General features: G+C 37.3%; 1 protein-coding gene across 1 annotated transcript; it reads left to right on the top strand.

The window, feature by feature from the left end:
- Positions 1 to 1,116: 1,116 nt before the first annotated feature.
- On the top strand, positions 1,117 to 6,498 carry il4 (interleukin 4). Its single transcript, NM_001113807.1, has 4 exons — positions 1,117 to 1,310; positions 2,685 to 2,732; positions 3,932 to 4,051; positions 6,097 to 6,498. Exons 1-4 carry the CDS (start codon positions 1,182 to 1,184, stop codon positions 6,208 to 6,210), a joined length of 411 nt encoding a protein of 136 aa, NP_001107279.1. The 5' UTR covers positions 1,117 to 1,181; the 3' UTR covers positions 6,211 to 6,498.
- The last annotated feature ends 15,146 nt before the right edge of the window (positions 6,499 to 21,644 follow it).

The raw sequence follows: 21,644 nt of genomic DNA, 5'->3' as shown, positions 1-21,644 counted from the left end.
GAAAATGCAGCCCCACAGTTAATATCCCAAAAAAGGGGTGCTGAAAGGGAAACCCTAGTTTTACAATGTGAAACATGCTTTGAATTTCTACCTCTCCTATTCATCTCTCTGTTTTCTTTATTTATTTCTCTTCTTGAAAGTACCTACTAATCTCATTTTTTATTGGTTCTGTCTTGCACATACCCTATCACCTTTGTCTGTCTGATATTGTACTTTTAATTTTAATGAACCAGTTATAATATCCTTATCTATCATATCTCTTTTCCATAACATATTTCCCTTTTTCTTCTTCTATTCTTTCAGTCTCCTCTTTCAACTCCCCAAGGCTTTACTCCTTCATTCTAGCAATAGGTTACTTCATTTTGATAATGCTTATACCAGACCATTCAGCTTCAAAAGCTCACCCCACTGGGTTCATGGACAGGCATCTTTAAATCTCACACTCATAGCTGTCATAGCTGTAACAGTGAAATGTGGCCAACAGGAAAAGCAAACATGGCCATCAATGAAGAGAGTTTAGCTAGCTAGAGAAAAGAATTAATTCTTGTAAAAACTTTACATTCAGTATGGAAAATCAGTTGAACTTCCATCAAGATAAAGATTCTGATATTTTTCACTGTAGCCCCTTATGGAAGGGAGACCAAAATGCCTGAACTACTGCTTGGAAACTGTGGTGTTATGGGGATTACTGACCTTATACATGCCATGCAATATCTGAATCTTGAAAGATATCTATTCTGTATTATTTACTGTGTTTACCAAAAAGGATATCATCTGAAATAGGAAGAGCCTTTTAGGGAAATAATAATTCTGTAAATGTAAATGACGAACAGCTACGTGATAAATGTTTATCTGCAGAGGGATCAAAAAGGTTCATGCTCTGATATTTTAACCATGTACATCATGGGTCTTCCATTCGTTTTCTAAGAAACAAATGTCATTTTGATGGTGGTGCATTTTCAGTGTATTTCATTTAATTTTTTTTGGGTGAAAGAGATATTTTGAGCCTCTTTTATCAAAGATATCAGATATATTATATTAAACTGTCAGCAGTTCCGGAAAATGACATCACCTACCACTTTCAAGTCACTATAAAGCTCAAATCGAAATGAGTTGGAAACCAAGATTAAGGTATCCTATCATTCACTGTGCTGCAGCTTCCATTGGTGCATACCTACACTATGAGTAACCTGGGGAGAATCCTTTGCGCTGTACTTGGTCTATTTCACCTCCTTAGTGCAAACCCTGTACCATCAAGCAAACTTCAGATAGCTATAGAAGAAATAATCAGTGAGTTGGTCAATAATAAGGTAAGCACAAATAATACCGCCTGTAAAGAGGAGATTTTAAAAAATGCTCCTACCTTATATAAGTTAGCACAGGTATGGAATTCATTATCTGGAAACCTGTTATCCAGAAAGTTTGGAATTATGGAAAGGCTATCTCCAGTAGATGTTTTAAAATGATTTTCTTTTTTTCTGTAATAACAATCCTTTTGGGCTTAATTAATGTTTAAGTGATTTTTTAGTAGACTTGGTATGTAGCAAATTACGGAAAACACCTTATCCAGTAACGGTCCCGTACCTGTATATAGATATAGTATGCATTTAAAATTTAAACCTAACTTTAGGTATATATGTATCTATTTTTTAAATGCAAGCAAGAGACAAATACTTCCATAAGAATTCTTATTATTATGGAATAAACCATGTACACTTTTTTTTGTTACCAAAAAAAGCGCTCCATTCAGGCCCAGACTGGCAATCTGTGGGTTCTGGCAAATGCCAGAGGGGCTGCTGTAAGATGCCATAGACAGTCACTATTTATAGGGCTGGTGGGGGCTGTTTGGGCCTCTGTGTACTTGGAATGTCAGGGCCTATTTTGAATCCCACTATTTTGTTTTTTCTATGATTCTTTTCATGGTAGCACCAGGGCCATTATATATGACTTGCACATAAATATATAGACAAGTTAATGAATGCCATATCCTGTGTGTTATTTCCTGTGTTACCCTTTAAAAACTTGCAATGTAGTGCACCTTAATGTGATGGCTTTGCCCTATGCTTGAGAAAGGAGTACTTCTTTTTTATATTATACATGATAAATGACACATGATTTTGCAAAATATCTTGTATCTTTGCTTCAAAATGTAAATAAAATACAATTACAATACATTTTACACACCAACATATGTTTACAATTGTCTTTTCTGTGCGACTCTCAGAAACTATACCCTGGACATAATAAAAAGTTTGTATAAAGTCACATGTCAAATTGATAAATATAGATTATGTCCACAAGTTGTTGTATATGCATTCTTTTTAATTGCGGGAGTTATTATGCTGTTGACCTGCTGATATAAACTGAAAAATAATAAGAGTATAAGGCCACAAGAGAGTGAATGCCAAAGGGGGTCCTATTCACAGAATAGGAAGTAACTTGTATATTTCCAGGAAATTATCTTCATAGAGGTACATATAAATCTTTAGATGTCAGTTTACCAGATTCATAAGGTAGAATACTAATGTTTAAAATGACAAGCATTTATCTAAAAGGAGCTTTCTTTTAGACATGAGAGTCATAACTTTTTGAAGAAGGATGCTGTATAATTATGTATAAATACGTATTTGGCCTACCTACTTGTAAAGTAATGAACTGAATATTTGTTTTTTATGTCTTTACAGATTACACATAAGAAATGTTTTGTACCAACTCCCTATGATGACGAAGAGGTAAGGAAAGTGGTTAGTAATGAAGAAAGTTACTATGAAGTATACATTGCTTAGGGACTGCTGCATCTTACAATTTTCTGTAAATACAGGAATATGCCATATTGTTTGTTTTAGCTAAAATAGACTAGAAAATTTGCCCTTGCTAGCAGCTGAATTAAATTATTTATGGGCTTTTTTTGAGGAACATTTAAGCCTACAGTCTGTACCACTGTTGCAAAAGAAAAAACAAAAAAAACACACTCAGTATTAGTTCATGTATATGCACCCATTGGAGTATAGCCCTACTGAAAATGTCCAGTGTATTAAAAAAAACTATAATGATAGCCATGTACAACAATAGATGTATAGAAAAGATATTCTCATACAAAACAATCATAACGTCATATTTTTTAGTTTATTTATCAGGAAATAACCAGAATATACACCCAAAAGGTCTGTTTAGTAAGGCATCAGGAAGGTGCTTTAGCATTAGCAATTAGGCTTCCTCTGGATGCACAGGGCAGAAAGTATTACAAGTAATGTAGGAAACCCATTATCCAGAAAGCTCTGAATTACAGAAAGCCTGTCTCCCATAGACTCCATTTTAATCAAATAATATAGAATTTTAAAACTGATTTCCTTTTTTTCTGTAGCAATAAAACAGTACCTTGTAATTGATCCCAACCAAGATATAAATAACCCTTATTGGATGCAAAACAATTCTATTGGATTTAATTAATGTTTTATTATTTTTTTAGTAGACTTAATGTATGGAGATCCAAATTACAGAAAGATTCCTTATCCGGAATACCCTTGGTCCCGAGCATTCTGGATAACGGGTCCAATACCTGTATTAAACACACAAACAATACTGTAAAAATATACTAGTCATATAAATAGTGAAGTAAAGAATGCACTTTTTTAAAATGCTTTTCCTTATTCTCCTGATTGAGGCTGGCTTTCTGTTGGTCTTAGGCCTTAGTCTCCAGTCAATGGCATTTCTTGCCAGATAAAAAATAATTATGTGTATATGCTATTATTATTTTTGTATTATTTTATTATTCATTCAAATGTTTATCTCTTTTCTATGGCACAAAATTTTACAGCACTGTGTATTCTAGTAGCACTCTATAACTAAAGTTAAATATACATATATACAATTGCATACTATCTGTCCCTTAATGGTGGGCTTATGTACCTGACTGGCCTTCTTTTTACAGGAGGCATCTGTCGAGGAAATTTCATGCAGAGCTTTCAAATCCCTGAAACATGTCTGTGCAAGTGAGAGAAAAAATCTGAGACTGCTTAATGCTTCCCTAATTACAATGTTCTCAGAAAATGTAAGTATGGCAGATTTGTGTTTTTTTTATTGCGTGTACTAAGGCAGTGCTTTGTGACCCATTCCTGTCAGAATGCAGTATTTATTTACCTACTGTATGTGCAACTTAAAGTAGGTACCAATGGCTGTTAGGTATAAAAGGGGAAATAATACTGTAATTACTTTGTATTTCTTACACTATACTTCCCTGTAAATGCTTAACATGAGCACAGGTTATTCACCGCAGAGAGCCTTATTTAGACGTAGATTTGCTTCACGGTATAATTATGTGAGTTGCCATAATGCTTCTTCAAGGTGTTTATAATAATCATATAGAATATCGTTAAGCTTACAGATGCTTTTTCAGCCTGCCAAGTGCTGGCAGTAATGCTTCTTGTGCAATTGCAATGTAAGTATACCGGGGACTGGGTCAGGTGCTTAAAGGTCCCTAAATTGTGCCATGGTTAATTTTTCAGCTTACTTTTGTATATTATATAAATGTATGTTATCGAAAGACTATAATGAATAGATGCCCACGGTAACCACACTACAACAATAATAATGTAATATTTGTGGGTCTACCAAGCAATAATCTCCAATCAAAGTATTTCACGTGCATAAAAATCATGAGAAAAATCACGTAGCTGGTAGGACTTTTTCAAGCACCTTTTAAGATCTAATGTTTAGTCAGGGTCTTTGGTTAGATCATAAAAAGGATACAGATATAGGAACACATTGCTATATCAGCCATTCAGTCATAATCCCAAGAATACTGAAGCAAGAAATATGTTTTTGACCCCAAATGTCACCATCATAACCTTTATGGTGAGTTTCTTCAAGTATGTAGGTGAGCAAACAGACTTCTCACCCTAATTGGTCTTTAGACTTGGCCCCCTGTGGAAACTTGCCTCAGTGTTTGGGAACCATTAACTGTGAAATAAGAAATGTCATTAATGGATTTATGAACTTTAATAATTAAAGGGGAACTCTACCTAAACACAAGGCAAAGAGAGCGTGTTGCTTCAGCCTTCAAATTCCAGGTGCATCCAGTTCCTAAATTCTAGAATTATGCCCCCCCACTCATAGTAAGCTTATGGGAACTGTTATCTAAAATGTTCAGGACCTGGTTTTTTTTGGGGATAATGGATCTTTCCATAATTTGGATAACCATACCTTAAGTCTACTAAAAAATTATTTAATCATTAATTAAACCCAATAGAATTGTTTTACCTCCAATAAGGATTAATTATATAATTATATATGGTTGACATCAAGAACAAGGTAATGTTTCATTATTATAGAGAAAAAGGAGATTTCTTTTAAAATATGAATTATTTGATTAAGATAGAGTCTATTGGAGATTGCCTTCTCGTAATTCAGAGCTTAATAGATAATGGGTATACACATTACACTCATACCTGTACACAAATAAAATAATCAATAAAAGAGGTTATTGCATTCACTTACTGGCACCTACCATTTTTCCAGCTGCAGAAGAATATTAACTAACATAAATATTTATTGTCAGTCTCAATGCTCCTAGTTTTCAAAAAGCAGAAATGTATGTTTTAGCAATTTGAAACCATAATTTATTAGTTTTGCTGCTGATGGATAGAAGTTAGACCTAGAGCCATTGCTATTGGATGTTTCACATGGAATGAGCTGAGTATTTAAGAACTTAGTACAGGTAGGGCAATCTGTTATTTAAAAAGCTCAAAAATACAAGAATGCCCAAATTGTCTTGTTTAAAGAAGCAATTCTCTGTAATAATTAGATAGCACCTTGTGCTTTATTATAACTGTGCCTAATGATAGGTTAAACTCAATCAAGAATGATGGCAAATAATCCTTGTTTATATTTTGAATTTCTTATAGTAAACGCATACTGTTTTAATTATTGATAAGGTCAAATGTCTGGAAAACCCCAGGCCCAAGTATTCTGCTTAAATGCACTACATCCCCATAGCTAAGTGTGGTTTGGTTTGTTCAAAATATAACATAAACATTTTGGTTGAATGTAAATCATTTGATGGGACACTTCTGATTTATGTATTTCATTCTGTTGCAGGTGGAATGCAGCATTAACAACGATGAACAGAAAGATCTGATTTCTGTCATTGAGGATCTTCTTACATTTTTCCGGGCCCAAATGCGAAAGTTAGTAATGAACCCAAAGCACTGAAGGAGCTGAAGGTGCAGCAGGGGAAATACAAGCACTCTACATTACTTGAAAGAGTACACGCCTTCTCTTATTTATTTTAGCTATTTATTATTAAGAGTAAAAAACCACTTGAATTATTTTTATGCACATTTATGAAGATATTGTTTTGCTACCTCAGTCTAAGCAGATTTTCTTCAAAACAGTAACATCTCTTTATATGACAAATCAATGTTTTGCTTTTTTATGTAATTTATTTAATCCATCTAATTTATATTTAAGTTATATATTAACTCAAAAGGCTCTAATAAATTTATTACAATCTAAAGAAAATAAATTTTATTGCTTTTGTTTTGGAAACATTTACCAAACAGATTCCTGCTTCCTGTGTCTAATGGTATCTTGAATCCAGCCTATGGCAAAAATTAGGATTTGGGGTATTGAAAAGTATTTATATATTATTCCTTATAGTGGATAATTTGCCAAAAAAGAATACTGTCATGAGAAACATGTTTTTTTTTGTTTTTTTAAATGCATCAGTTAATAGAGCTTGTCCAACAGAATCCTGCATCGAAATCCATTGAAATCCATTTTTCAAATACACAAACTTTTTTTTTTATATTTAATTTTGAACTTTCACATGAGGCTAGCCATATTCTTCATTTCCCAGGGTGCCACAGCTTCCGGTAGATATCAGAATAGCCCTCAATAGTAAAAATCCAGGTCTGGCTTGGGACTCCTCAAGTTACAAAGGAGTAGGAGAAACAATAGGTTACCTGAAAGCAGTTCTAATGTCTAGCGCTTGCTCTTTCTGAAAGCTCAGACTCACAGATGGCGCCTACACACCAATATCACAACTAAAAAAAAAATACATTGGTTGGTTTAAGGATACAATTTTATGTTAAAAGTGTAATTTAGAAATAAAAAGTATACTATAAAAATTATAACAGTATCCCTTTACAGTACATGAAGGAGTTCTCTAGACAAGGATCAATTTGCTATAACAGTGCACCTCTCTAGAAAAGACTTTGTTGTACTATTGCACTGCAAGAATCTAAAAAGAGACCCATTGTGCTATAACAGTGCAGGTCTCTAGAAAGTATTCCACATGCACTTTTATTAACATACATCTGCATCCGATACACACCTAGCCCCAAACTCTGTGACATCAGTGCATATTCCCTGAGATATAAACACAATGATAACATGCAACACACATACCAAAGGTGGCTTGCACCTTATTATTACAAAGTACATACAGCCATGCTATCCTATATTGTGCATATTAACAAAACTCTAGAAAGGTACCCATTGTGTTCCTTGTAGGGTATGTGGGAAACGTGTTATCCAGAAAGTTCTGAATTATGGGAAGGCCATCTCCCATAGAGCCCATTTTAAGCAAATAATTCACATTTTTATTTTATTTTTCTCTGTAATAATAAAACAGAACTTTGTACTCTATGGTAACTAAGATGCTTGAATCCATGTAGTGAATTTGAAGGTAAACTACCCTTTAACGTGTGATAATCCAAATTAAAGAAATGGACTTCTTGGCATGTAGCAGTGATCTGTACTATGTTAGGTAAAGTTTTGTTTCATGACGTTATGTAGCTTAATTGTTGAATAATGTACAGAATTTTATAAGATTTTATACAGATAGTGGTTATAGTGGTTTGTTGTTGAAAGAGCAGAGTACACACAATCAAAAGTGTGAGTTTAAAACCAATAAATGGAGCGAAAAACAGGTTTTCATAGTAGCAGATTGACAACCAGTCTGTAGCTCCCATTCTGTGTACCCTTCATGCACTCAAAGTTACTGGTAGGTGAAGGCATTAAAAAACTATACAATCAACAATGTATCTTAACATAAGATATTACGGCATAAACATACACATTTACAACACATTTGTAAACCTGGAAACTGCAGTCATTTGGAGAAACTGCATGATTTTTTGCTCTTTTTTCTAAGACAACTAATATATTCATTAAATGGCACAATCAAGTAAAAGGCTAGACAGTAATATAAAAATGTAAAGAATTTGGCTTTACTCTTAGGGGCACATTTACTAATCCACGAACAGACCAAAAGCGTCCAAACGCGTTTTTTCGTAATGATCTGTATTCTTGCGACATTTTCGTCGCCGTCGCGACTTTTTCGTATGTCCCGCGATTTTTTTGTCACCACTACGACTTTATCGTATATTTTTCGCGACTTTTTCGTCGCTGTCACGAAAAATCGGATTGGTTTTTCCGCTGTTTACAATTGCTCAATACGAAAAAATTGCGACGGCGGCGAAAAAGTGGCGCAAAATATGATAAAGTCGTGACGGCGACGGAAAAATCACGCAAAATACGTAAAACCTGCGACGGCAATGAAAAAGTCGCCTTAGAATTAGCTTAATGTTTAATATCTGGTTGGACTCTAAGGTACTATGGTTCAGTATTTGTTTACTTTCATTGCATTCATTTGTCTCAGTTTTAATGCAGTGCTTGTTAATTTTGTGGGGCTTAATGATTTAGAGGAGTGTTGGAGTGCATTGGGGGTGTCACCCCCCCATGAAGGCAATTTCACTGGGGCACAAAATTGAATTTAGGGTAGTATGGTATGGCATTATAACAAATTTCAGTATGAAATAGCCTAAGGGGCACATTTACTAACCCACGAATGGGGCGAATGCGTCCGATTGCGTTTTTTTCGTAATGATCGGTATTTTGCGATTTTTTCGGAAAAATGTCGCGACTTTTTCGTTACTAATACGATTTGTGCGAAAAAACGCCAATTCGGAAAGTTGCGCAAAATCTGGCGATTTTTCGTAGCGTTAAAACTTGCGCGAAACGTCGCACCTTTTAAGTTTTAACGCTAAGAAAAAGGCGCAACTTTTCGCGCAAGTTTTAACACTACGAAAAAATCGCCAGATTTTGCGCAACTTTCAGAATGGCTACGAAAAACTCACGTTTTTTCGCGCAAATCGTATTGGTAACGAAAAAGTCGCGACAATTTCCGAAAAGTCGTAAAGACGCCGAAAAAAATCGCAAAAAATACGAAAAAGTCGCAAAATGTTCGTTTTCAAATCGGAATTTTTTCAATTCGGTTCAGATTCGTGTCTTAGTAAATGTGCCCCTTAGTGTAGACTAATCCCGAGTGCCATAGTGTAGTCAAATCCTGCCTGCACCAAGATGGCACTCAAGAATAAATTTTGCATGTTTTTGTGATGGACTAATAGTAAGTACCTCAAAGATCAGTTTTTATTTAAAGCGACAACTTGGGAAGCAGGTCATGATTTGCAAAATGGCTTTTCTGAATGATAGTTAATACTGCTACACGGTGTTGCAGACTTTATCCAAAGTTCTTTTTTAAAGATTCTGCTGACACAGTGCAGTGTATATAAGGCATTACAATTTTCTGCTTTACTAATCACAAGAATGTATCACCCTGCAACATATAAGCAAGGGGAAATGCGTCTAAAGAGATACTGATCTGAGGTTTTTTCATATTAAAAGAATTCAATACTTTTTTTTTTCTAAAAATACATCGGCTGATTTGCAATAGAAAAGTCATCAGTATCATAACATTATTTTTATCCATAGGTCTAGATCTAGATCATAGGGCTTTAGTATAGAGGTGACCATGAATAAGTGACTGAGCGGCTGCATGATATATATTTTCCATATCATAGAATGCACGTAATGGAAAAATAATTGAAAGTCCAACTTTTCAAAAATGTGCAGAGTACTGAGAAAATGCAAAATACAAGCTGATCTGCTCTTATGAGCACACCTCCATAGCTCCATTGACAGGCCTTTGTGGAGCTACATGGTGTGTATTTTCGCAACAATATCCACTCTATATAGCTCCACACAGGCTGACGCTGGGCCTGTCAGTGGAGCTACAGGGGTGTATGTACTTATCAGCCCAATATTGGTGTTTGGCACCTTACCAAAGGGCACATCTTCACATGTATATCCCACTTAACTGTTGCCAGTGTGCACTCTTACCTTACCCCAGTGTAAGTCTTTGTATCTCCAATCACAGTTTTCTTTTGTTTTCTATTTGGGAAAGTATTTTCTTTACTGCCTGATTTTGTTGCACCGACTGCCATGCTTTTTTGTTTATGTTCTACATTACAGTACACATTAATGTCTCTTTTTTTAATCCATGTAATGTTCACTATTTATTACATTACTGGCACCATTAATATAGTGGATGCTAGTTTCATTCTCAGTATGTACTTCTGTGTTGCTTCCTAAAGCAAACCATCACAACTGCATAGTGAATTTCATGTTAATGTTTAGACTATTTTTACTAGTTTTTACTATTTTTTTTGTTTTGTTTTTTTGTTTTTACTATTTTACTAGTATTCCATACTGCACTCTATTGTCATATGCTCCCATTTTATCAAATTATCAGCTAACTCAAAATAACCCCACTCCATGTCTCCTTCTGTAGATCTACTGTATATACTATAAACATAATTAAGTGATGTATAATTAACTTTTCTAATCATAGAATTTTTTAATTGCTGCCCTTCATAAATGTGGTGACTGTTTTTATATACTGCCCTCTACTTAGAATACTCCTAAATGTGCATTCATCCACCTCTCCAATTGAAGCAGATTAAAAGGTGTGCAATGCCAGTATTGAGTTTTATAAATGAATGTACACAATTTCCAAGGGAATGCATTTAAGCACATCTTAGTGGGTACATCAAATACCCCCAGGTGTAAAACTCCAGCATAAGTTTTATATAATTGGGTATAAGGAAATTATGTCTCTGTAGAACAAAGCAGTTTTCCAGACTCTAAAGGTGACCATACACCAATAAAAACTGCACACAGACCAAGTCGGCATCTTATCAGCCCATGTACGGGGCCCTCAGATTGTCCTACCCAACCAATATCTGTCTGAAAAACAGGCAGATGTCAATCGGGCAGGTTTAAAAATCCCATCAGGATTAGGAGCACATCAGCTCGTTAATGCAGTCCTTGTTCTGACTGCCTAGTTCCGATGGTCCAAGGGCCAAATTATCTGATTGGTTGATATCACCCGCTTCTAGGTGGGCATTGTCAAGATCCACTTGTACAGCGATCTCACCAAATGAATGGATCTGTCAATGTATGGTCAGCTTAAGTTCACCTTCAATGAAGGTCATAACCCTAACCTAATCATTTGGTGCCCAAGGCAAGACTGAACTAACCAATAAAAGTGTTCTATTGAAGAGGGAACTAGAGATTGGTAACTATAGAAAAGAACAATGCACTGCCATACTCTTCACCTTTATTGCCTTTAGATTCTGTATTAATTCTGCATAATGATTATTAAATATTCATTTCATGGGTAACAGTGCAAATACACTATAGTATTTGCCTAATATATAATACTTCATTGTTCACATGGAAAAACTGTTAAAGGTGTGGTTCACCTTTAAGTTAATTTTTTAGTATGTTATAGAATTCAACTAGCAACTTTGCATTTGGTCTTCATTATTTAATTTATTTTTTTTTTGCCTTCCTCTTGTACATCTTTTCAACTTTCAAATGGGGTTCAGTGACCCCAGAAGTAAAAAAAAACTATTGCTCTTTTTTATTATTATTATTCTTACTTTTTATTCCTTATCTTTATATTCATATATCATTCAATTCATATTCCTGTGTCTCATTTAAACCACTGCCTGGTTAACAACCTCTGTAAGAACACAATTTAAATCTTACTGTTTAACAAACCAATAGTTGAGGACAAGCTCGCTGCTTCTTTTCTAAGTGTACTAGGAAGTCCTCCTGCATAAGAGAAAAATACACTTATCAAATATGACTGAGGCTTTTACAGTAACATAAAATTAGTAGAGAAAATCGAATGGTTTTTATGTGGAACATGCAGCGTTCCTTATTTCTTTTTTATAGTTTTTAATGATTTGTCCTTTCCCTCTTTCAAGTTTTCAAATAGGTATCACTGACTCCAGCATCTGAAAAAACTATTCAGTAAGGATACAATTTTATTCTTATTTACACATTTATTGTTTAACTTTCTCTTTAGTCCTTTGCCTATTTATATTACAGTCTCTCATTCAATTCACTGCATGGTTGCTGTAACAAATATGACCCTAGTAACCAGAAAGCTGCTGAAATACCAAACTGGAGAGCTACTGAACAAAAAGCTAAATAACTAAAATATAACATCATATTAAAAAATATTAACAAGCATATAATGTAACTCGTACCATGCAGCACATCAGTACTTGTGGTTAAGTTCTCTATTTTATTTCCACCTTGAATTTCAAATGCTCCTGCATAAGAAAAAATGTAAAATGAATCAATAATGTTTGGGCTTTTAAGTACATCATAAAATTAGCAGAGAAAGAAGTGTCCCAGGCTCTTAGGCTGATGCCACACGTGGCGTTTTTACGCTGCATATTTTCTAATTCTCTCAGTGGCTGAAAAACGCCTGATATCATCATCCATAGAAATAACTTTTATGAGGAGGTGAGCAGGAACCTTGATGCTGGAATGGCAGTTGATGTCATCTACTTAGATTTTGCTAAAGCGTTTGATACAGTACCTCACAGAAGGTTAATGATCAAATTGAGGAATATTGGCCTAGAACATAATATTTGTAATTGGATAGAGAACTGGCTGAAGGATAGAGTACAAAGAGTGGTTGTAAATGGAACATTTTCTAATTGGACCAGTGTGTTTAGTGGAGTACCGCAGGGGTCAGTCCTTGGGCCTTTGCTTTTTAACTTGTTTATTAATGACCTGGAGGAGGGCATAGAGAGTACTGTTTCTATTTTTGCTGATGACACAAAATTGTGCAAAACTATAAGTTCCATGCAGGATGCTGCCGCTTTGCAGAGCGATTTGACAAAATTAGATAACTGGGCAGCAAACTGGAAAATGAGGTTCAATGTTGATAAGTGCAAAGTTATGCACTTTGGTAGAAATAATATAAACGCTAACTATCTACTGAATGGTAGTGTGTTGGGGGTTTCCTTAATGGAGAAGGATCTAGGGGTTTTTGTTGATAACAAGTTGTCTAATTCCAGGCAGTGTCATTCTGTGGCTACTACAGCAAATAAAGTGCTGTCTTGTATAAAAAAGGGCATTGACTCAAGGGATGAGAACATAATTTTGCCCCTTTATAGGTCCCTGGTAAGGCCTCACCTTGAGTATGCAGTGCAGTTTTGGGCTCCAGTCCTTAAGAAGGATATTAATGAGCTGGAGAGAGTGCAGAGACGTGCAACTAAACTGGTAAAGGGGATGGAAGATTTAAGCTATGAGGTTAGACTGTCGAGGTTGAGGTTGTTTTCTCTGGAAAAGAGGCGCTTGCGAGGGGACATGATTACTCTGTACAAGTACATTAGAGGGGATTATAGGCAGTTGGGGGATGTTCTTTTTTCCCATAAAAACAATCAACGCACCAGAGGTCACCCCTTTAGATTAGAGGAACGGAGCTTCCATTTGAAGCAGCGTAGGTGGTTTTTCACGGTGAGGGCAGTGAGGTTGTGGAATGCCCTTCCTAGTGATGTGGTAATGGCAGATTCTGTTAATGCCTTTAAGAGGGGCCTGGATGAGTTCTTGATCAATCAGAATATCCAAGGCTATTGTGATACTAATATCTACAGTTAGTACTAGTGGTTGTATTTATAGTTTATGTATGCGAGTGTATAGATTGGTAGGTGTGGGTTGTGGGTGCTGGGTTTACTTGGATGGGTTGAACTTGATGGACACTGGTCTTTTTTCAACCCTATGTAACTTGAAAAGGCTCGAGGCAAATCACACAAAGCGTAAATACGCTAGAAAACGCCTTAGCACGGATTTTTCAAGCGTTGGCTGAAATACGCCAGTATTTGCAAAGCAAGCTATCCTATGTATACACAAAGGCAGCTGCCAGACCTAGCTGAAATACGCTGCGTTTTTTACTATTTTGCACTATTAGCACCATGGAAACGGGATTTGCTACGTCACCAGTACTAGGCTGAAAAACACCATAGTCAGGGGCTGTGTGGCTTGTGCGGCGTTTTTAGGCTGAGAAAATACGCAGCGTAAAAACGCCACGTGTGGCATCAGCCTTAGCTCAAAATAGTTGAGTATTGATTAATGATATGACACCTGGGCCCAATAAATAGTAACAAGAAGGAGGAGAATATCTGTACCTTGAATTTCAAGTGCTCTTGCATACGTAAAATTGTCAGTATTAACTACAGCATTAGAAATATGGAACAGGCATTTATTAAATTATAGGCTCCCTTGACAGATTATAGGACTAATTTATGAATTAAACATGCACAATGGAAGTACTAAAACTGACACAAAATTGTAGGTGAATTAATGCTATTTATACATGTTATTTGCAACTTGCAGCAAGTACAAAAATGAGACTTTGGACTGGTCTGCTTAATTAGGTTTTACATTTTTAAATCTTAGGGTAATGCCAGATGAGGCGTCGGGCGTATATTTTCAGCAGGTGAAAAAACGCTTGCCGAAAATACCGCCCTATGCCTCCTACTTGTGCCTGCACCCGATTGAATGCGATACGCAGGCACTTGAAGCCGAAATACACATTCAAGCGCAAGGGAAAAAGTAGGAGGCATAGAGCGGTATTTTTGGCAAGAGAAATAATAGTGTATGTGGATATCATTAATTAAAAAAATATTGATCAGAGTTCTCCCTCACGTTTTGCTCATTCTTTCATAATAAATGTCTCCCTTTTAATAAGAATATTACTAAACAGGAAAATAACTCAGATCCTAAAAAATACAATTCGCACTTCAGGGGCATATTATAGTGTGTAAGCTGAAATTAAAACCCACTGAGCTGGAAGTTGTTGCGATTTCCCCATTGCACCAAATGTAATTTCGCAGAGACTAAATCTCCCCCTGGGACATTAGCCTCCATGGGGAAATTTAGTAGGTGCGATTTTTAAAAAGCGAGTTCCAGCAACAAGTCGCTCGTCATTATTAAGTGATTATTAGAGATTACAACAACAGAGCGATTTCCCACAAATCCAGGTGTCACATTCCCTGCCCACAATTAGAAATTACATTCAGTGCAATGGGAAAATCCCAGTGACTTCCCACTCAGTGGGTTCTACCCAATAGTTTCAAATGACAATGCTTTCTTGCATAGCAGTTCGAAGCAATAAGCGGTTTGAAGTAGTATCGTTGATTTAGGTACTGACAATTTATTTTCTTCTCTATGTAGAGACAAAATGAGTGACTTGTCGCTGGAACCAAGGTGCTATGGTGCTGCATGCAAAATGGCATTCCCTAGGAATGAAGTACATATCTCCCAGAATGCCCCACAAGACCCAGGAAATAAGAAGAATGAGAGAGGCTGTGTGTAATGACCTTGAAGTGATGAGTCACCCCTGGGGGAGGGAAGCTCTCTGCCAAGAAAGCAGGAAGTAAATGGGTGAGTGGCTGTTACTTATGAATTCACTTCTTGAGGAGAAGTCAGAATTCAAAAACTATAGTGGTATGGAGCAAACTGCCCTAGGAGTGGCTGAAGCTTTTGCCAAAGAGCAAGCCCTGTACTGGTGGCCTGCCAGGCTTTTCTAGATAATGAGGAAAAAATCAGTCAAATGCTTTTATTACTTATGTACTTTCTTTTGGAAACCAAAAAACAGACTGATTTCACATTAAAGCAAGTGTCACACTGGGGGTCATTGGGCCCACCACCGGACCTTACCAAAAGGTCCCCACCATGATTGACCGCTTCCCTTCACCACCATCACCATTAAAATGACCCTGTGCCAATATAAATAGGCCACGTCCAATTTTGTGTCCCTTAATAAACCTACTGTTTTTTCTGCTGCATTATACACAGTGACACTGGGACAGAGTTAGGTTATGTGCAGTGTAAATGAATTACCAGTGGAACATTTGGTAGATCAGTACATTGCAGTTAGGTTATGTGCAGTGTAAATGAATTACCAGTGGAACATTTGGTAGATCAGTACATTGCCAGTTTCATGTATTATTCCCCAGAAAACAAAGTCATTGCCAACTATTATGTATAATAACAAAAAACACTAGGCAGTATAATAGCAATGGCAAAGTATAATACCAGCTAAACGCAGGCCAAGAATTTACCCCTATGTTCCAAAAAGCTTATTGATGTTCCTGCACCCACAGCCACTGCTGCCCCCGCCCTTTCATCAAAATGCCCAAATGTTTTTCTCACAGCATAGCCAGCAATCTGAGAAAATCTCCTTCAACAACAACCTCTCATGCAATTTAATATTCCCGCTCATCAGCGCAGATTCATACAGAGACAGGAGGTGAAGGCATGTGTGTGACACCCAATTGCTGCTGCTGCTCAATTTCATCGATAATTAAAATAGCTGTTAGTTGGATTTTATAACTGTGCTCTTAGGGCTGTGACAGATAGGGAGATTAGTTGCTGTGCGACAAATCTCCCTTGTCGCGGGCGACTAATCTCCCCGATATGCCGGTGGGATGGCAAATGCGGCACAGCGATTTGCCGAAGTCACCAACGGTACCTTGAGAGGAAACTTTGGCAATTTCGGCGCCGCATATGACATCCCACCGGCGATTTACATTCTAGCCAGTGGGATGGCATATCGGGGAGATAAGTCGCCCGCGACAAGGGAGATTTGTTGCGCGGCAACACAGCCCTTATGCTCATGCAGAAAACTTTATCTTTGAAGGGCCACACCCTAATTCATAGGGACTGTTGGGGTTAAGATAGGCAGGCAAGTGGAACCTTGGGCAGCAGGGCCCACTGGGATTTCTTCCAGTACCTAAAGGTTGAGGGACTTAATAGCCACCACAAATAAGAGGACGACAGGGAACACTCTTGCTTGGTTTCCCTTGACAGAGTAAAGGTGTAAGACAGTGCTGTCCAACTTCTGTTGTACCGAGGGCTGCAATTTTTCCGACCTACGTGGTGGAGGGCCGATAATGGAAGCCAGTTTTGACCACTCCCCTTTTTGAAACCACACCCACTTGAAACCACACCCATGTTATCACATGACCATACCCATATTAATGGTTGTAGTACAGCAAAAACCTGCCATACTCTGCCTGCCCTACCCTGCCTGTGTGTGCCATACTCTGCCTTCCCTGCCCTGCCTGTATGTGCCATACTCTGCCTTCCCTACCCTGCCTGTGTGCCATACTTTCACTGTGTTTGCCATTCTTGGCTGGTTTGTGCCATACTTGGCCTGTGTGTGCCATACTCTGCCTTCCCTACCCTGCCTGCGTGTGCCATACTTTCACTGTGTTTGCCATTCTTGGCTGGTTTGTGCCATACTTGGCCTGTGTGTGCCATACTCTGCCTGTGTGTGCCATACTCTGCCTGTGTGTGCCATACTCTGCCTTCCCTACCCTGCCTGTGTGTGCCATACTCTGCTTGCCCTATGATGCCTGTGTGTATAGCACACAGGCAGCCTACAGTGACACAATGCTGGCACTGCTCCTACAGTCTGCACAATAACTATATATGAAAAAACTTTTTAATTGAAGTACCACCTCAGTATGTCTATGTCAGTATATGTTCTTTTTGTAGTGTGCAGAGATTAGTTGTGGGTTTCTACTGCTCCTGAGGTGTGAACAGGGGAACAATATGGGTGATTACAGCCTGAGCCTGAGGTGTGAACACTGCAGCGGGTGAACAATGCAGAGATTAAAAGGTGTGAACAACACAGGGGATTACATTTTTAAACAATACAGCCTGATTACAGCCTGAATCTGAGGTGAGAACCATGCAGGGGGGCCAGTTAATAACAGTACTGATACCATTTAAAGCTTACACAAGAGTAAACCATCAAAGCAGCCAGACAGGTGGGGGGCCACACAGAGGGGGGTCGCGGGCCGCCAGTTGGACAGCACTGGTGTAAGAGAATAAAGAACATGCATGCCAATAAAGTATATGCTTATTCATATTTCTGTTGTGAAAACTTTTTATTTTAAATATTATATTGGTGTGTGCGATTATATCAGAGCACGTATAGCTAGCTTAAGGCTTTACCAAGGCCTTTAACTGAAGCCTTGCTTATTTATTATAGTCACTACACAGGCCTCAGTTATTTGAAACATTACTGAAAGTATTACAAACAATGTACACTGTAATGCAGAGGTGGCACAGGCAGATTTAGGGGGTCTATTTAAAACAAAATTGCCTCATTGTATTACTCTAAGGGGCACATTTACAAATGCATGAACATTTGAAGCGTTCATTCAAGCGCTCCGAGCGTATTTGCGCCAAATTTTTTGTCACTTGCATGACTTTGTCGACTCCCGCTCAAATTTTTCGTACGCCCGCGCAACTTTTTCATACGCTTGCGCGAAAAATTTGGAAAGGTTTTCCCACTGTTTACAATTGTTCGGTACGAACATTTAGGGGCACATTTACAAAAGCAAGATGATTTTTTCGGGCGTCCGGGCGACTTTTTCGTTCGTCGCACAACTTTTTCGTACGCCGCACGACTTTTTCGGACGTTTGCACGAAAAAAATCGGAAAGGTTTTACCGCTGTTTACAATTGTTCGGTATGAAAATTACGTGACTTTCGGATCGCCAATACGATAATATCGTGACTGATACGATTTTTTCGTCAGCATTTTCGTGGTATTTGCGATCTTCAGAAATTGTCGTTTCCAATCCGATTTTTTCCCATTCGTGATTCGGATTCGTGGATTAGTAAATGTGCCCCCTAGTATGTATGTATGTATGTATTTAGTGACTTTCGGATTTTCCTGATATTTGCGATCATCAGAAATTTTCGTTTCCAATCCGAATTTTTCCAATTCGGGATTCGAACTTGTGATTTGATAAATATGCCCCTAAGTAAAAACAGTTTGGTGCCTGTTTACAGGGATGCCCAGAATCCATCATTTTACAATTAGGCTTAATTAATTTGCATATTGATGTCAATGCAATACAACTGAATGGGTGTACATGTCTATAAAAATTTGGATTTGGTTGAACTAAATGCTAAAATTTTGCTGAATCCTGGATTCGATGCACCCCTCAAATTTTCATTAAGTTTGTTTCAGCTTTGACATTCCATCAAGGATTTACAAGATGTTTGATTTATAATATTAACTAAAATGAGCTGCTAAATGTATTTTCACACATTTGTGAATGAATAAATTGTCTTCAGGGGATTCTGTCATGATTTTTAGGGTGTACTTTTTATTACTAAATTGCACTGTGTACATAGCAACTAATTCAATCTACCATTTAAAATGTATTCTTGGGCCAATAAATGTATTCATTTAGTTGTTATTTGGTGTGTAGGCATCAGTCTCAGTTTATGGTCCCTGATCCTGTGCTATCAGAAAAAGCCAGCACTTTACAAAGCAACAAATAAGCTATCAATTTTCCTACATAAGGGCCTATTTAATATGTTGCACAAAACAAAATTGGCTGAATACATGGTGTAAAAAGTGGTGTAAAATAAATGCCAAATTTATCAAGGCGTGTTTATTATTATGCCGCCCAAGCGCCAGATTTGATGCTTTTATTTCTGGTGGAAGTTTTTCTTAAAAAAAACACCTACAAAAATGACACAATTTCTTACATAGTGAAGCCCAGTAAATTGTGATTGAAGTTTATCAGAGCACAAGTCAAATGGCTAAGGGCACCTCGAAAACAAAGAATATGTCTAGCCCCACGTCAAATTAAAAATTGAATATTAAGAAATCTGAACAGATTTCAGTGCAGGATTCTGCTGGAGGATTGCAAGAATTATAGTTTTATAAAGTTACTGTCTTTAAACTCTAAATATCAGGATGCACTCTAAAGGGTTAATTACTGGAGTTTTTTGAAGTCAGTGCTGAGCTGCTGTGATCTGCATGCTCAGAACAGAATCTACTTGTAGAATCTACAGAGAAAAATTATTTTTTTAAATAGATTGATTTTTAATAGAAAGTCATTATTATTTTCTGTATCAGTAAATCCACAGGCTTTGATTTTTAGTAGAAAGGTGACTGAATAAGTGTCTGAGCATCTGGGCTTTTATCTGAGCTATTGGCCTCCACTGTAGAAACATAAAGGCTGAGAGTGGAATTTCCCTGTGTAGATACCAGCTTCCTGATTTCTGTGTATGACTGTGATAAGTATACATGATATTTTCCGTATCTTTGACTGTAAGTGATAACAAATACTGTATACTACAATTTATCAAAAATGTGCAGAGTAGTGAGAAAATGCTCAAAGGAGCACTTTTGCAGTGAGGAATGCCTCCTACCGCTCCATATAGTGGATTCCATTTATTTTTATAAAGTGCAGTGAACGGCATGCAGTGGAGATTTGCCTACAGCAGTTTTCTGCTGGATGCAGTGCTGGATGAAATGTGTGCCATAAACCTTAAGGTGGCCATACATGGGCAGATTGCAGCTGCAGATTTGGGTTCTTCATACCGATTTGGCAGCTTATCTACCTGTGTATGGGCACCCCAGATGGGCCTTCCCGACCGATATCTGGCCTAAAATTGGCCAGATCTTGAACAGGCAGGTTTTGATCGGGGCCCACATCAGCATGTTGATGCGCTTATCGGTTCAAGAGCACATATGCCTGCTGTTGCCAAATGAGCGGATCTTACCGTGTATGGCCACTTTTAGGCTTTGTATCTCTTTGACCACTATAAAAATGTACGGACACATAAGGCTAACAGTCCCTATGGATGTAAATGGGTAACGTAAAGTTACCCAATCGGCCCATAGAGATATAACCTGGAAACTAAATAAAAGATCATTCCTATTTTTTTAATCTGACTGATACATTTTGCTTGATACGTGCACCTGAGCTGAAGAAATGGCTCCGAGTACAGTCACAACTAATCGGTTTTTTAAGCATTCAAGATTTTTCAAGCATTTATCCACAGGTCGAGAATTCATTCAGTGTGGCACTAGCCTAAGATAATGGAATGTAAGTGTTATTGTAAGCTAATTGCTGCCTTCATTCATGTAAGTAATACTGTTTGTTTAAAGGAGAAGGAAAGTAAATTTCACATTTTACTGCCAATATATTAGCCACATTAGTGCCACCTAGAACACTATATTTATTCTGCAGAAAGCATTACCATACCTGAGTTAAGAGCCCTAGTAGCTTTCTCTGTTTCTTTAGGACAGCGGCTACCATTTTTTTTTTGATAGAACACTGTGAGTGCTGATGGCTGTATTTACATAGACCTTTCTGATAACACTTACTTAGTTTTTACCTTTACTTCTCCTTTGACAACACAGTGCCCCCACCACTATCTGCCGGCCAGACAACTAATTCAGTTTCTGCTTGTAATGATTTCATGGCCAATCATTCTTCTCAGGTTGAATTAAAATGTAACTTTTTCAAATAATTATCATAGTTCACATCAAATGTGCTATTGGAGTTAAATGTACCAGGTCTTTAGGGACCCTTGTCTTGATAATATTCTCTGTCTATAGGTGGATGTACAACCATCGGGCACAGGAAAGATCATAATTGTAATGTGTATTGCCAC

The sequence above is a fragment of the Xenopus tropicalis genome, chromosome 3 (genome assembly GCF_000004195.4).
Source record: "Xenopus tropicalis strain Nigerian chromosome 3, UCB_Xtro_10.0, whole genome shotgun sequence".
In the NCBI taxonomy this organism is placed as follows: Eukaryota; Metazoa; Chordata; class Amphibia; order Anura; family Pipidae; genus Xenopus; species Xenopus tropicalis.
Note: the sequence above shows the minus strand (reverse complement) of the source record. Positions and strands in the feature narration are given on the sequence as shown.

Coding starts and splice junctions, on each gene's coding strand:
- il4 (NM_001113807.1), top strand. CDS start 1,182: ATGAGTAACCTGGGGAGAATCCTTTGCGCTGTACTTGGTCTATTTCAC. Junction 1,311..2,684: donor GTGAGTTGGTCAATAATAAG/GTAAGCACAAAT, acceptor ATGTCTTTACAG/ATTACACATAAGAAATGTTT. Junction 2,733..3,931: donor CTCCCTATGATGACGAAGAG/GTAAGGAAAGTG, acceptor TTCTTTTTACAG/GAGGCATCTGTCGAGGAAAT.